The sequence below is a fragment of the Candoia aspera genome, chromosome 8 (genome assembly GCF_035149785.1).
Source record: "Candoia aspera isolate rCanAsp1 chromosome 8, rCanAsp1.hap2, whole genome shotgun sequence".
NCBI classification, from domain to species: Eukaryota; Metazoa; Chordata; class Lepidosauria; order Squamata; family Boidae; genus Candoia; species Candoia aspera.
In genome coordinates this window covers 39602815-39614849 of record NC_086160.1, presented here as the reverse complement: position 1 = coordinate 39614849, position 12035 = coordinate 39602815, and the positions used below count along the sequence as shown (strand labels likewise).

The 12035-nt window shown below is 40.9% G+C and overlaps 1 protein-coding gene across 1 annotated transcript in view; it reads right to left on the bottom strand.

The window, feature by feature from the left end:
- Positions 1 to 4126: 4126 nt before the first annotated feature.
- The window catches only part of ZNF827 (zinc finger protein 827), a 158204-nt gene continuing 150295 nt past the window's right edge, over positions 4127 to 12035 (bottom strand). Inside the window, exon 14 of the mRNA XM_063309764.1 lies at positions 4127 to 9627. Within this exon, the coding sequence (XP_063165834.1) occupies positions 8820 to 9627 (808 nt within the window). The 3' untranslated portion in view covers positions 4127 to 8819. The remainder of the gene's footprint in view (positions 9628 to 12035) is intronic.

Genomic DNA, 12035 nt, shown 5'->3' with positions numbered 1-12035 from the left:
ATAACCAAGTCAAAGCAATTATAATAATCAGGAAATAAACAATCCGGTAATAGAACACTGCACCCTACCAAGGCCTGCTGGAAGAGCCAAGTTATCACAGCTTTATGAAAGCCCAACAGGATCAGGGTCATAAAAATCTTGGGGGACACATTTCCTTAGAGCAGGTGCTGCAATGGGGAAGGCATGTGGAGCCTTCTGCAGCCATTATGGCATAGCATGATCCTTATACAGCAGAAATCTCTGGCCCCATAAGTAGCAACCCAACTTCTCTAAAACATAGACAATGGTGTAGCACTGTTTTTCTGGAGTATTGTCTTGCAACTTTTTATTTTAAAACAACTAACTGTCAGATCCTATCTGCTCCCATTTGAATAGCCAGCTGCTTGAATGCCACTTTCTGATGATCTGTTAAGATGAAAGACTTGGAATAATTAGGTGTCACCACACTTCAGCTGGTTCAGGCTTTTAGTGAGATCAGACAGTGGGATGGCTATTTGCTGTGCTGAGATACAATATTTTCATAGTGTCTTGCCAGCCCAAGAAAAGATTGCACCTGTCTTGGGAACAGCCATTCTATAAAATATCCCATCTTGTCTGCAAAGGGAAAAATGGCATCTTGTCCTTGCTTCTGCATTAACTGACCCAATAAAGAACATTTTGGCATTTCTTGGCTGTAACTTTCAGTACAGCCTCTCTGATATGTTGGAGCACTTCCTTGTGCTCCTCCCATTTACTGTATCTAAGAAGATAACCACATTTTCTAGGTAAGTTGAACAACATTTTCTAGGCCTCTAAAATTTGATTTCCCAAACTTTGAAAGGTGGGTTAGCATTTTGCAGCTTCAAAGGCAAAACATTAAGCTCATATAAACCTGATGAATGATGGAGACAGAATGGTTTTGGGGCACTGCCAATACCCCTGACTGAGTCCAGACTGGTGATCAACTGAGGCCCTCCCCACTGCTCCAGTGGTTCATCCATTTTAGGCATCTGGAACAGTCCCCTTGTTGGCTTGTTTAATCTGTGCAGAAACAAGTCTCTCCCTTCCTCACAGGTTTGTCAGCCAGGCCTACAGGTGAGTCCCAGGCACTCTGAAGTGATCTGATGATACTCAGTTTTAGCATTTCTTCAGTTTCCTTCCCAATGGCCTTTTGCTACCAGTGGCGTGCCTTTTAAGGCTCTTGGCAAGCTGGAGAGGCTTTTCCTTCTCTATAGAGCTGAGCTATTAGTTCAATCCTTCTGGATGAGGTTGAGAACTGAGTAGGAAATTGTGTGCATCACTGCTCAGCCTAGCTCTCTGCCCTGCTGCGTGGAATTTCCTCTACCCTCCCCACTGATAATCTTGCAGACACATACGTCTAGAAGTGCCACTTTCCCCAACAGTTCAATAAGGATGTTGAACACCCCAGCTTCTTGGCAATAATATGGTTTTGAAGGGCCGCAAATCACGGCTTAGGACCAGAGTCCATTAAAACTGGTATGGGTCCCAATAAACACACCAAGTGAGAAATAGGATAACCCTTTTATTTGAGCGCTCAAGTAACAAGGGGGTCTCTCCTCTGAAAAGGAGAGCCCTTTGTGTTAGTAGACAGCATCTTTTATACCATTATCCATAAGATACAGTTACAAATATGATTATTGGACCATTTCTGTCACAGGGTACATAGGCATGCATACATTTGTGTTATCTATGTTAACTATACACTACATCTACACCCATCACCATTTAGGGATTCTGCCCTCCTTCAGGTGTAAAATTCCATCTTGGCCCCTCCTTTGGGAGTGGAATGATCTAATAATGGGAGGAGAATTTAACATTACAATTACCTGTCTGGTTACTTTCGGACAAGATATCCCCCATGTGTGCATGCTTGCATTCTTGTATTATCTTCTACTGGTTTCTGCTGGTTATTCCCTTCCCTTATCTTCCATTTGTGCCATCTCCCAACTTATACCTATCATGTACTTGCCAGCCTCCCTCATATTCCAACTTATTCTTAGGCATCCTTATCCCCCAGGAGAGCCTTGGAGCTCTTGAGACAAGGAAGCTATTATTTTCCTTGACAATTACAGCTTACACAGTTAGCTGAACACATACATTCCTTATAAGAAGGATGCTGGTAAAATTCTGTCTCCACAGTTTCAGGGTGTTCACATAATACTTCCTGGATTGAATGCTTGTCCCTGGAAATTCCAAAAAGTAATTAACAGTTCCCAGTTTCTCTTTGCTGCAATGTGACCCTTGCCATTTTGTCTGCATCTTGTTCATTTGGACAGGCCTGAGTACCTATATGTGACTCCCTGGCTTTAGCACCTTCTCTCTATTATGTTCATTATAACAGGTTTTCTGCTTGCTTTGTGCCCTGCATATAGTTTTGTGAGCCAGCTGCAAGTTTCCCAGAAGTTTTAAGGTTAGTCCATAAAGCCTAGGATATTTGTTTTTGTTAGAGGTCCTCCTCCTACCCACTGGTCCTGGACTAGCTCTATGGGTTTTCAGTCTTCTCTATCATACACAAATGTGAAGGGGAGAACCCAAGACTTGGGTGTGGTAACCCCTGATAAGCAAACAGCAACTGAGGCAACACCATGCCCGTTATTAGAATTCATAAATACATTTGTGAATCATGGTCCCAAAGTTCTGTTAAACTTTCCAGCTAGGTCATCTGATGATAGCAAGGGACAGGAAGCTGGTGTTCAACCCTTTAAGCAACCCTTATTTTTGTCATCACCCTGACATGAAGTTTGTGTCAGTATTTGTGTGAACTAATTGGCCATTCCCCCACCTAGGAAGAACTGTCTCAACTTCACCATGGCTTCTTCTGCTATTTTCTGAAGCTAGAGGTCTGACATCAGAAAGAACACTTTTGGAGACTTCATTGTGTGGTTATAAAGTCAAATCCTAGAATTCTCCCAGAAGATTGAAGGTCCTTGAAAGAGAAATAAAGATGTTGTTGTCGTTATCATCATCATCTAGAAAACACAAACACATGACCAGAAAACATAATGTTATAAACATTGTGGATTGTACCCTAAATAAAATGATGTAAAGAAATATAGATAGTATGTGTGTGTGTACATATAGAGTATATAGTATGCATGTATGTGTGTGTGTGTATATAGTATGTATGTGTGTGTGAATAGTGTGTGTATATATATAGTATGTATGTGTGCATAGTGTGTATACAGTATTGTATATATAGTACAGTATATATACTGTATATATATATATATATATATATATATATATATATATATACTTTATATAAAGTATATATATACAGTATATATATAGTGTGTATGTATGCACATGTGTGTGTGTATACCTATCTATATATATAGTGTGCGTGTGTGTGTGAAAGTCAGATGCTCCTAAATCAGGGTTTCTTTTAGAGACATTTGAATTTGGGATATTTGTTAGGAACATTCTAACCCAAAGGCAGCCATTATGGGTATAGCCAGTCACACCAATTACCTTTACCATAGGGCAAACTAGGTAGCTTCTTCCCTACCACCCTGTTCTCTTGGACAGGTGGGCACCTTTTCAAGTAAAGCACTATACTATTTTTATTTTCTAAGAATGCCTCAGGGCCTATGCAGGGGCAGGGGCAGGGGCAGGAGCAATTCTGGAAATAAAGGTTGTTTGAAGTTGGCACTTTCCTTTGCAGCATGCTAGCTTCCCATTCATCATACTATGGCTTTAAATTAAAAAATACTAAAAAAACTATTATATTCAGGTGGAGAAAACAGCCTGATGGATAGGTGCCAAGAGGTACCTGAGGGTAACATTGTCACTTAGTTATAAAATAATCTATAGCCCTATTCTGACCCCTCCTCCAACAATTTGATTAAATAATTCATCCAATAATCCTCTAAAGACAATGGTTAACAGTGCCAGATTCCCTCTGCTGCCCAATGTCATTCAAACAGGACTTTATAGATTAAAAACAGCACTAAACTGTGCATAGAAGTAAAAAGAACAGAGCAGGACAGCCACAGGCTTCACTAGCCTACTCTTATCTGAACTAAGGAGTTGGGAGCAAAAGTAGGAACTGATTAGGGAATATCGTCTAAGTCTCTCTATGTATAAATAACAAAATGCTGAAAGAAAGACAAAGCTTGTGGCAGAGTATAGACAACTTTGTTTTAATTTGAGTATATATACTTCCAAACTGGATACACTAGAAATTGGCAATGCAACGTAAGATGCAGAGAAATATACTAATTACTGTCAAAATGACCCTGTACAGCCTTAGAATGCAAAAAAAAAAAAAAGCTTTATACATTACAAATTTCCATTAATGTACACAAACCTTGACAGTGTGATATTTGAATATGATACAGCAAGTTAAAAGGAAAAGGGAAAGCAAGAAAGGTGCTGAGAATATAACCAAATTGAAAAAAACCAGAAGCCAGGTAAGGAGTGCATAGTGGGGAAAAAACTGGTACAAAGTGAACTGTTGGTACAAACATTAAGTTTTTTTAACAAGCAAAAGATATATTAGAGAGCATTCCTAGTTTTAGCATCAAACAGCAGACCAATTCTTGGGTATGCAAGGGCTTTGATAAATACTGTATATTTTTCCTTAAAAAAATAAAAACACCTCAAATTCTTTTTTTTCCTCTTAAACAGAAACAATGCATAATTAACTTTCCAGAAAAAATTCAGTGGTCAAAGTGCTAAATAAAGCTGCCCAATTACATTAAGCATTACTATGACAAACAAATACAAAAGGAAAATGGTTAAACCCAAAGCATTAAATTGCTCATAGCATCATAATACTCTCATTCCTTGAAATCCCTATGTATATTGCACTATTTGGTTTACAGGAAAAAATATGCTTTTAACATTCCTATGCATGTGTAGCTTGCTGACACACTACTTGATTTATTTCTCTTTTATAGGGTTGCTGTTTGATTGTTTGGAAGTTATCTTAAAACACCTTAAATGTATTTAGTTAACTGCAGCAACCAATTGCAGGAAGAAATCTCCATAAGTCCTTTTGCCACAGAATTGTTACCATTCCAAATTATTATGCTCCCTAACAAGTGTGGCATTCGCCTTTATTTCTTCTAAAATCACCAGCAGAGGAGATTTATGAAGGTTATTCCTTCAATGGCAACTGTAGCTGAACAATTGGTTCAAGATTACTCCCAAAACAAGTTTCCCAAACCTGCAGAGTTCACGTTGCTTCAGTCTGGTGCCCTCCATGTGAGCTGATGCATATTTTAAATCATGGCCAAGGTGTGCTGTCAGGGGTGGAGGAGAGCTATAATCCAACATGCATGGATGGTATTTGGTTGGGGAAGGCTGGATTAGATAATTGAGATCAAACTCTTACTCTCTGTGTTTGGCAATGCTGCAGCAGCAACACTCTGGGTAAGGGTAAGGCCAGATCACTCATTTGTTGCAGAATCCCACCCATCCTATTAGAACACCATACTGTTGCCCAGCTGGATCTGCCACTGCAGCACTCCTGCACGACAGTGTCCTGCGCACCTTTCGCATCCCAGACTACCAGTCTTCTGTTGCCAGGCTTCAAGACTCGCGAGGTTGCTATGGTGCACAGGAGCCCTATTCCCCAAGATAGGCTTCACTGGAACAATGAGGAAGGGGCAATTAATGGCCCTTTTCCCATGACACTTAACTGGCCAACAAAAATTATGGGTTAGCTGAGATAGCAACCAACCATGAGGGAGTTAGGATTAGCCATAAATAATTATGCAAAGGACTAAATTAAATCCCTCGGGTTAGCCATGTTGTGGCTGACCGTGGGGTTAATTAACACTTATCTCTCCTAGGATAGAGATGAAATTCTAGAGAGAGGCCTGTGAAAAGTTTTTTTTAAAAAAAAGATATTCCATCTATATGGCTGTTTTGGTTTTCACCCTCGTGACTGCATGACAAAAAAAAAAAAAAGGAACAGAAACAAGTAGGAAATGGGTAAGAACTTCCTTCCTGGCCTTTTTTCCCCCCACTCTGATGTATGGTGAAAAATAGGAAAGGAGGCAGAAAATGATATCCTTCCTGCCTCAACAGCAGCAGGATTTTAAAAAATGGCTCCCAGTCCATGGACTGATCCAGCCTTGATTAAGTGCTTTTTGCACAGGACGGTGAGTATAACTTGGCACATGGATGATGAGGTTGATAATGTCATGGGAATAGGGTCAAAAACTCAGCCTTCCCCTACCTTATACGTTCAAGTTGCATTGGGCTTACACCACCTAGAAGCCCCAGCCAGCATGATGAATGGCTGGGGAAGGCTCCAGTAAGCGATGACGACTATTGCATAGTATTGCAACGCCACCTCAGTTTGGGGTGGAATGCCACTGGAATGTCACAGTTCATCACACTATACCAACCTTATCTTAATCATCTTTTGTTAAAAGAACAGCTCACAAAATTTCTAAAAGTATTTTTATCAGAATTTAGTGCAATAAACAGGGCCCCTAAATTTCTCTTAGGATATTTAAAATAATGACTTATTTCACCATAATAGTTAGCCAGATAAGGCTATATGTTGGTTAAACTTCTTTCTGGACTTTCATTATTTTGACTATGCTTATGTTAACTTCAATTTTACAAATGGCTGATATTTAGGCTTTTTCCTTCCTTGTTCTCTGTTGTAAGGTCTTTGAATCCCCTCTCCCCCATAATTTTTTTAGTGGGGAAAGCTTATGTGATAGTGATTCATAATACATGTTCAGTGCATGGGCATTTTTTTAATCTCAGGAAAAGTTAATATTTAGATCAACCATTAGGAATGCAACATTTGCTTCTACTGCAATAAAGTGCAATATTTATGTCATTTTAATGACTAAAAATAAGAGCCTTAAGAAAATATAAAGTTACCTTCCTAGAAGAGTACACTTGAGTAAGCATTAGCAAAATGATATAAAGGAATACAAATAACATGAAGGGTATAGAACACAAAAGTTGCCAATATAGCTGAATAGCTGGGCTTATAAAAGAGAATTCTATAATTAAACAGCACCTTTTTCTCCTTCCATTTAAAAGAACTTGCACTTACTTTTCAAATATACAATCTGATATTCTTCAGTCAAAAAAAGAAACATTATCTTTGACATGTTTCTTACTTCTATTTATTTTTTGCTAGTGAGAAACATACTAGTGCAAGACTCAACCACTGTGCAAAACCTGCCTTTATTTAGTCTGAGCCCTCATGCCCAGAATTTAAGAAATCCTTCCTTTTTAAAATTCCTTCTTCTGGGTTTAATCACTGTTAAATGTATGCCCTTGTCTTTGCAAATAAGCTAACCACTGCATTCAGACCGAGAATGTGTAGGTGTGATTTTGTGGTCTGAGGGCTGTTTGCTATATTTTTCTGTATTGACTTTGCATCAAATTTGACTAGTGCACATATCTTTGAATCAGATATTTGTCTTAGCCAACTAGAGAATCATGTTGGCAAAATGATCAGGTTTCTGTTTCCAGTTATCTGACCAAGAAAAGCAGCAATTTAAATGTAATGTGTATGTCCAATCTAAAACAAATGCCTTATCATACGTACCTTGCTCTTGGGTATTTGTATCATAAAGTATTTTAAGAAGGGATCCCAAGTTACGTGAATATAAGCAAAGAATTGGATCAGGTGGATGTATGGAATACACTTGCTGTTTATAAATCTAGCTGCCTTCTCATACATCACTGTTACGTATTCAGGAGTGCTTTAGACATTATCTTTTTTCCTTCATAGAGATAATACATGTTGACTGTAATATTTCAAAGGTGATTGGAGTGCTTTTTGCTGGGGAAGGCAAGAGAGAGCATAACATGAATAAATCCATGGAGCAGCAGGTATGAAAACTTGGCTACCCAGTCTGAGTACACAGAGAAAAGCCCTTCATATTACATGTGTACATGCACTGGCCATACAGAGTATCTCCATGTAGGAAAGTTGTTTAACATATGAAACAGCGTCACCTTGCAAGGCTAAAGTAATTTCCTCTTCTCTGCTTTTGCCCTGATCATCAAATTCTGAGATGTGAGACTAACTTAGCCACTATAATATAGCAAATTCCCAGCAGGACTGACTGCCATGCTAGTTCTTTTTGATTGCTGTTCCTACATTCCATAACTGAGCAATAAAAGAGAAGCAGGCAAGGTGAGCAAGCATGGAGGACTGCAATATGTTTCACGGGGGTGGGGCCACAGCTCAGTGGTAGAGCACATGCTTTGCACGTATAAAGATCCCGGATTCAGTCACCAGCATCTCTAGTTAAGAAATCTCAGGAAGTAGCTGCTAGGAATGACTTCTGTCCAAGACCCTGGAGAACTGGTGCCAATCGTAATAGACAATACTGGGCTTGATGGACCACTAGTCTGATGCAGCATAAGGCAGCTTCTTAAGTTCATATTAAATAAGCCAGTACAAAAGGATGTGCAAAAGCAATGCCATGGCACCCAAACTCTCTTTTAGAAATGCTCAGATTCAGAACCCACAGTCAAATGCATCAAAGGGTCATCTTAGCTAGTGCTGACTGCCATTAAGGACACTCTTGTTCAGCTTAAAGGAGACAAAAGAGTTTCTCAGGTAAGAGTACGGAAACATGCCTCTGAAAGTAGAAATATGCAGGAGGTCATCTCTCTGAAGGTTTACCAAAGCAGCCTTCATGGCCATGTATTAAGGAGACACGTGGAGCCATTTTCTTTACTGTATCTTACTACTAACAATATATTGTACAAATGTTTGGGCAGCCAACCTCTTGGATCTATGGTTTGAAATAAAACCTGCTTGGAGTCTGATGGGGTGGTGTGTCGGGGTGGGGTGGGGAGTATTTTTGGTACAGAATGTGGCTGCCCTAGAGAGTTTCTGCCCTTTCTGTTAGTCCAAGATAGGCGAGGAAGGAGTGCTTCGGCGAAGTGTCATCCAAGTGTAGGGTCTGTGATCGGGGTGAGTGGAATGTGATTTCAAAGTGGTTTCTGGGGAAAAACATGGTCAAGGGAATGAGGTGGGCAAACTCAGAGTTCCGATATTTGTCAAAGCACAGGGAAGTGCCGTTTACGGTCAAGGCCCTCAGCGCCAGGTTTGGCTCTACCCCGCCACTGTGAGCAGCTGACATGGCCACCGTCTGCAGCGCATGGGAGGCTGACATCACTGAAAGAGGGGACAAGAGGCTGCGGGGATTGTTGGCCACAAGCAGGGGGCCGGCTTCCTTGGAAGTCACACCCTGGCCCTTTTTCTCCTCTTCAGAGCAGTCTCCATTTTGGTGTTTCTTCACATGGCGGCTGAAGACAAACGGGTGGGTGGTCTTGAAGAGGCACTCTTCGCAGCTGAAGGTCTGCCGGGGCGCATGCTTGAGTTTCTTGTGCAGGTTGAGATTGTCTTTGCGTTTGCAGCTGTAGCTGCACTGGTCACAGTGAAAAGGGCGCTCCCCCGTATGCACACGCACATGCTCTATTAACTTGTTGGCGGTCTTTGAAAGATAGCCACACTGATCACACTTGTAGTGGTTGCCAAGGCGATGCTCTCGAACGTGCATTTCCAGCTCGAGCTGATTGGCTTTCACTGCTTGGCAGATCCGGCACTTGTACTCCATTTTGTAGTGGGTTTTCAAATGGCATTCCATTGCTGCTGGACGGTTTGTGGAATAAATGCAGAAGGGGCACCTGTCAAAACGCAAAATATGGATTGACACATGGCTCTAGATCAGCTGGGAGCAACCTACACCCCACACATAGTTCCCAGAACCCTTTCCTGTTTCCCAGAGTGGGCAGGGCTGATTTCCATAGCAAGTTTTTAGTTTCTTTGAGGAGGGCAAATTTGGTGCCTAAAGTTTTGCAGAAACTTAAATCACTCATTTCACCATTTAACTCTTCTCTCCATACAATCAGGCTGATTTTTCCACTTTGGGGGGCAGTTGGGATAAAAACCAAGCTGTAAGGCCCTGAAAGGTTCAAGGCCCCTTAAATGTCCAAACTATTGAACCAAGACAAAATTGATGATTATGTACTTCACATCCCTCAAAGGGATATGGTCAATGACATTGTAATGACATGACCATCTCAGCTGAGTTATCATTGTGATGTCACTGACCACATCCCTTGGAAGCTTCCTTTTTTGGTGTGGGGAAGGTAAAGTGCAAATCCGAACCATAACCTCCTGACCTGCAAATTTTTAAAATCATTTTTCAAACTAATCTCATTTATTCTTTTGGGAAGATTTATTTGAACACACATTTTAAGCTACCGAATTGATACCACAGCATGAACTATGAATGAAGCCTTTAATTCAGCTTTATTCAAATCACTAGTATTTTGTTGCCTGAAGAGTCAAAAGGGCGCCAGCTCAATAAGCAGAATACATAGTGATACTCAAGCTTTACGCCAAAGCCACCTCTACCTTCCAACTTGCTTTTAAAATCTTTACCTTGACTGATGCCACCTCTCCCCTTCTATCCTTAAAAAAAACCCTACACATTATTTATTTCAACATGGATGAGCTAATCATTTCTATGGCAACCTTGCCCCTCAATGTCTCTAGGAGGAAAGAGTTCTTTTCCAGATGAGGCACTGCAGGCAAGACGGACCAGAAAGTGCTGAATTTCAGTGACTTTGGCACAAAAGAAGCAAATGCCATTGCAGAGCTCACATCAAATAGCAAGTGAACTGCGGGCTGAGCTTGTAGGAGAAACTTCAGGAGAATGCCAGCTGCTTTTCCGCAATGCCAAGTAATATTTAAAATTAAACAGTATGTGCTGAAGCAGTGAACGCCTTCTGTGGCTTGCTGGTTGGCAGCAGCTGGAGAAACAAAGGGCAGTCCTGAGGGCCACAACAGGACCACAATCTGCCACTCCTTCCAACCTGCTGGCTGAGCCATAGGACTCACATGGCATGTGCTTCTTGTAGGCCATTCAGATTTCAGATTCTGTCTTTATCTCCCTTCTCCATCATGGTGCTGCCTGGGGTGGATTATCTTCCTCACTTGTAGGACATTGATTTTCTGGGGCTGCTTAATAGGTCTGTGCAGCAGTTCAAACTTAAAAGGCAAAAAGACAAAAAGGAGCCTGGGAGTGTGCAAGGTGCACACATCAGTCTGCAACTCCTAAAAGTCACTCCAGCACAATCCCAAGGTTTGAGAGGGGCTACACTACATTCCTCCACTCCAAAGTAGAGTATCTCCTTGCCTTCCATCCCAAAGGGCTGCTCAGTCCTACTGCTGAAGACATGAAATCGCAATCTACTTGTTTGAGAATGCACAGAACCTGTAGATATACTGTATGTGGATGAACCCTTTTGACCTGCTATATTTCTTCAATCTAAAGACAAGGGAGCGACGTGGGCCAGAAAATACTCAAGGATCAAACCTCTTCTGCAAAAAGTTTTCCCACTTCAAGGATTTTTGGCAGTTATAAAGTGTTTTTTTTTTTCCAGGAGAACAATCTAAAAATTGAGAACCTAAAAGGGTGTTGCAATTGCTTATTATCTTATTGCCTATCACTTTTCCCAACATTCCAATCAAATATTTTTCTCTATACATAAAAAATCTTTAATTTCTTTAATAGGCTAATTGGCATAGTCATTTGCTTGGACATTTTTCCAGAAAAAGTTTCCAATTCAATTTTTTCCAGAAAACTCACATGTCTGCATACAGGCACCCTGATTCAGCACCAGGAGAATCCATTTCACAGTGTGCATTTAACCTCTTTTGTACTTGGTACTGAATTTGTTCATACACTGCCCCCACCCCTTAAAAATACCTGCTCATGAAGATGCCCCCCATTGCTCTTATACATGCCCCTGCAATTTTCTGGCAGCTTCTGGCAGGCAGGCAAATACTCAACCTGTCCTGCTATGTGGTTCTTTTCCTCTTGTGCACATCTGTGTGGGAAAGAAAGTGCTTGCCTATGCTGCCTCTGGTCTTTTGCAACTCCATTTGGGAGACCCAACTTTTGCTCTGTCCTTGCCTCTACAGAAAGGTTTGGTGAGATTTACACAGGCTGTACTAAATCCCCTGATAGCAACTATTGCTAATCAACTGGAGAATAGTGTGGCACAGCTCTCTGGCTTTGGTGTAG